This window comes from Sabethes cyaneus, chromosome 2, assembly GCF_943734655.1.
Source record: "Sabethes cyaneus chromosome 2, idSabCyanKW18_F2, whole genome shotgun sequence".
Classification (NCBI taxonomy): domain Eukaryota; kingdom Metazoa; phylum Arthropoda; class Insecta; order Diptera; family Culicidae; genus Sabethes; species Sabethes cyaneus.
In genome coordinates this window covers 82441050-82445446 of record NC_071354.1, presented here as the reverse complement: position 1 = coordinate 82445446, position 4397 = coordinate 82441050, and the positions used below count along the sequence as shown (strand labels likewise).

Genomic DNA, 4397 nt, shown 5'->3' with positions numbered 1-4397 from the left:
ATACTCGTGTGTGCAATCAATGTGCGGATAGAAGTAAAATCTTGCATTTTAAATTTGTCTTTGATATAGTAGATAGTTTTACAAGTTTTTTTTTATTTATTTACGGATTTGTTCGATATATAGATATATTACATCTAGCGATAAAGATAATGATTTTACATGTTGCATGCACTTTTTCAGCGTTTCAATTCAAATTAATGACAGTTTCTGATGTTTTATTGCGCTTTCTTGAATTGTGACTCATTTACATAGTATGACTCAAAATGTATTTTGATCTTGGGCTGGTATTTTCTTAGCGAAATGGTGGGTCTCATTTCTGTGTCTGACTGATTCTGATAATTACTCCCTACACCCTACCACGCCAATTCGTTTATTTAGCACTGCCTGCCGTAAAACTTACGTATGACTAGACTGTAAATTACGTTGGACATATCCATATGCGCTACGCTTTTGCTGTTTAGTAATTTGCACTATATTGCCACACAATTAAATGCAGATCGGTATCAGAACGGGGTAAAAGTAATTTCTACGTTGCAAACAATCAAACCAAAGAGTGAATAGAGTTGAACTGAATACCAGTACTATTGATTGTCGAACGGCGTTGTTTGTTCTATGCCGGATTCGCTGATTTTAGAAACCAATATGTAGATCCAAATTCTTAACACTACATCTAAACAGCAGTAGATGCTCTACTGTTAGATCGCTAACATTTAACATGAATCTAGAAGATTGCGTTCTTTACAGCATGCAATTTTACCGGATTATATTTGCTACACCGTTAGAACAATTTTTCGCGCTAGTACAAGGAAGAGATTTGATTTTTGGGAGTGCATTCGTAGTTTCGCGCTCACACTGTTGTACATAGCTGCAGCTTACCAGCATATTTTGCTTGGAATAAAGTGTATTTAGATGACTTCTAGCTCTATAATATTTGGAAACAGCTGCGTGGATTTATCGATCTTTCTAGTTGTCCTACAAATGATTTCACATCAAACCAAAATATAGCGACATTGATGATCGATGATTACAAAATCCACTCAAAGTTTTGCGGACGGTAATCAATTGGAATGTTCCATTTCGTAAAACAAAACAATCTTTATTTTTAATGTATCTATGTCAAAAATAGTCAATTATAAAAAGCACTACCTACAACTGCTGTAACACAGGTTGTCCAAATTGACGCCCAATTATTGTAATAAAAATTGAATTCAAAGTTTAATTTTACTGCCAGTTTAGCTTTACTGTATTTGGTGAATGCAATACATATAGTGACATTCTGTGGGCTAATTGACAACCGCTGCTTATCACACATAAAATATTACTTTCAGTGAACTGAGCGTAGAATTGGAAAATCTGCTAACGCTGTCTGATTCAAACACTTTACGAAGATCAATGATAGCCAGCGAAGAAAAAAGATTGGATATAATTGAATATTTCAATGTAAAAGCTAGTTAATGGTAATGTTTACATGCTATCTAATAGGGGTTTGTTGGTTTTCTATTTTTAACACTCCTTAACACCTTTGTAATTTATATTTACCAAATATAAATTTGTGTCTTTGAATATATTTTTGCACAATAGCTTTCTACGCAGTCCTTGTTAAGCACATTTATCGGATACCCTCAGGCCAGTTTGTTAGCCAAAGCTTTACTACTATCTATTAACAACTTTACAGACCGAATAACTTTTTCGCATAATTATTTTTATCATTACCACATGACATTAACTAACGGAAAGAGCTATTAATATGATGCTTAATGTTCTCGTCCGTTTTCAAACAACGACTTCTATCTCGCCAGTAACAATTACCGTTAAATTATCTTGCTCTTCAGACCGTTCCGAAGCAACCCCTTGATTACCTGCTGTCTCATTTCCTGTTCTAATATTCGCCCCAATTCCAACGATTTCCGGCTCGTTCTCTCGTCCATCTTTCTCCGACTGTGACATTGTTTTCTCCTGCTGCCTCTGATGTTGCCGCTGCACTCAGACGTACTGAAAGTTATCCGGTCGCAGTAGTGGTTCATGTTCTACGTGCTTATCGAAGTCGAAATACTGCATCCAGTCAGTTTGCAATGGTTGAACCATTCCGAAACAACTGCACTCCAGAAAGTCAAATAGATTTCGAATCGGACCCCGCGTGAATGGACTTTTTCCTCCTTTTGCTTGGAAATGTCGATATCGACCTCTATTCATCCGTTCATTCGTTGTCATACCCAGGCAAACAACTTGATAGGTTTGGCAGATAGTAAGCACTGTCACCCAAGATATATGTAGCAGTGCATTGGCTGTCACCCAACCAACCCACGGGTTACAAGACCCAATAGCTACCATTGCATTCCATAAACCTGACAAAACTTTAAGGTTTTAATACTCTTAGACAAATCAACATAAGAAGACTTGCTACACATACCTTCGTCCATGTTTACATTACAAGCTTGAACATAGAAGTTTGCTCCACCATACAGCATCCATGAGCACATAATTAGCAGCATCCAGAGGAATCCCATGAAATATTTGTGGTTTTTAGCGCCTTAAAACGTAACAAAAATCATTTCTATGAATGCTCTAAGCTTAATACATTCCAGCAATCTAAGCAACTTACCAATACAGTTTCCTACCCAAGGGCAATGATGATCGAAACGGGCCACACATCGGTCGCAGACCGAGCAGTGTTTTGACCTGACAGGACGGCGAACCAGGCAGGCGGAACAAAAAGCGGACGGTTCGAAGCCTCCACCACCACGTTCCGAAAGTTCAATAATTGTCTACAATAGAATAAGTCATCACAAAATAAGGAGGACAAATATTTTGATGTAAAAAGGTTTCTTCTGAGACTAATCAGCAGATCAACTTACCCTGAATCTCTGCTCCTGCGTCGGTTGAATCACGCCCGGATCGCCCCGCCAGGACTTTAAGAAGCACACCCACAGCCCGGCGCTGCAGGTTAGGAACGATAACGAAGCCAGAAAGGACACGGTCGGTGCGATGTAGGTCAACCAGGTAACATAGAACCAAAGCTTGGTAGCCATGTAAACGCTGAGCGGAAGAAGCGCCATCAATGTTTCATCGAACAGCGTTTGGCCAATCGTGTGCGAAACAGCATACAGGCATCCAAGCAGGAATACTTTGATAATAATCAATGTCTCCGCACAGAAGATCAAACCAGCCAGATAGAATACTAGGAACGGAGTCGCTATCATGCTCCACCAGCGGAAGCGCTTATCTAGTGTGAAGCGAACAATGAAATTACGGCGCTGAGATTGCTGCGTCAGCTCTCGCACTTTTTCCGACACTTTCGAGCCGATCCAGATAGAACCTAGATGAGGTTGCAGCATGGTGAGCGGAGTATCACCACGAAGATTAGGAATTTCTAGGCTCGATTTTCCTTTCAATATAAGCGTACTGACTGCGGTGGCATTGCGGGCTAGAATAGCCCAATGCAGAGCTGTGTTTCCATGGGTATGATCCGCGAGACTTGGATTTGCACCAAGTGTGAGCAAGAGCCGCACCGGATCTAAGGCGGAAATTTTCCAAGCTGCCCACATGAGCGCTGTCATCCCTCCGCGATCTTGCAGATCCGGATTCACCCCCCGAGCAATGAAATAAGCCACTAGTGCAGTGTGGCCAAACTGAGCCGCCAAATGAATACAAGAGCAACCTTCCGCATCTCTTAGACTTGGATCTGCCCCAGCCGCTAGTAGAAGAACGACCGCCCCCAGATGACCCTGTCTGGTGGCCCAATGCAAAGGTGTCGCATTCAGTTCACCCCCGACTGCATCTACAATCGCACCCTTATCCAAGAAATACTTGATAATGTCTTTTCTATTGTTAATAGCAGCCCAATGCAGAAGCGTGACAGTTTCACTATCCGGTTGATTAACATCCCATCCGGCTTCGATTAACTCTTTCACTCGACCTATGGCACCGAACTGTGTCGCCTTCACTATATCAAATCCACTGTAATCATGTTCCACTGGAGCCACCGCTGACTCATGAGATATCAACCCATCCCGATCAGTTCGTTCCGGTTCAGAACAACCACCGGCAGCGGCACTGCAGGCGCTTTGGTACATTATCCACTCTAATTGATGATTTTCACAAGAATAATTTTTGGCCCACTCTGGCCTTCAAACGCTGGAGGGAAAACCAACAAACACCCTCTCAAAACAAACTCAATCCATTACAACCTAAACTCGTTGTTTTGCTGTTTTACTTGCTCTACAAGTATAGCACTGATTTTAACAACGTTGGGCACAATTACAAAAGGTAATTATTCTTCGCTAATTATTACAGTCATTCGTGTGGCACTACCGCAGCAAAATGCACCACTTTTGTCGAATTTATAAGCTCGAGAAAACTTCGATTTTTCTCATCTATGATTTTATAGCTGCGAAAAT

The 4397-nt window shown here is 41.0% G+C and overlaps 1 protein-coding gene across 2 annotated transcripts; it reads right to left on the bottom strand.

The window, feature by feature from the left end:
- LOC128733987 (palmitoyltransferase Hip14) lies at window positions 1-4397 on the bottom strand. Of its 2 annotated transcripts, none has more exons than XM_053827936.1 (4): window positions 2856-4397; window positions 2603-2765; window positions 2411-2530; window positions 1-2354 (listed from the first exon to the last, which is right to left on the bottom strand). In XM_053827936.1, the coding sequence occupies exons 1-4, from the start codon at window positions 4071-4073 to the stop codon at window positions 1984-1986; spliced, it is 1872 nt and encodes a 623-aa protein (XP_053683911.1). In that variant the 5' UTR covers window positions 4074-4397; the 3' UTR covers window positions 1-1983. The 2 variants fall into 2 exon arrangements, with proteins under 2 accessions (XP_053683911.1, XP_053683912.1); XM_053827937.1 differs by having other exon boundaries at window positions 1-2345.

What these genes read in the sequence shown, in the direction of transcription:
- LOC128733987 (XM_053827936.1), bottom strand. Translation starts at nt 4,073, where the DNA reads ATGTACCAAAGCGCCTGCAGTGCCGCTGCCGGTGGTTGTTCTGAACCG. An exon ending in CGCAGGAGCAGAGATTCAGG is followed by an intron (nt 2,766 to 2,855) that starts GTAAGTTGATCT and finishes ATTCTATTGTAG; the next exon opens with ACAATTATTGAACTTTCGGA. An exon ending in TAATGTAAACATGGACGAAG is followed by an intron (nt 2,355 to 2,410) that starts GTATGTGTAGCA and finishes AAAACCTTAAAG; the next exon opens with TTTTGTCAGGTTTATGGAAT.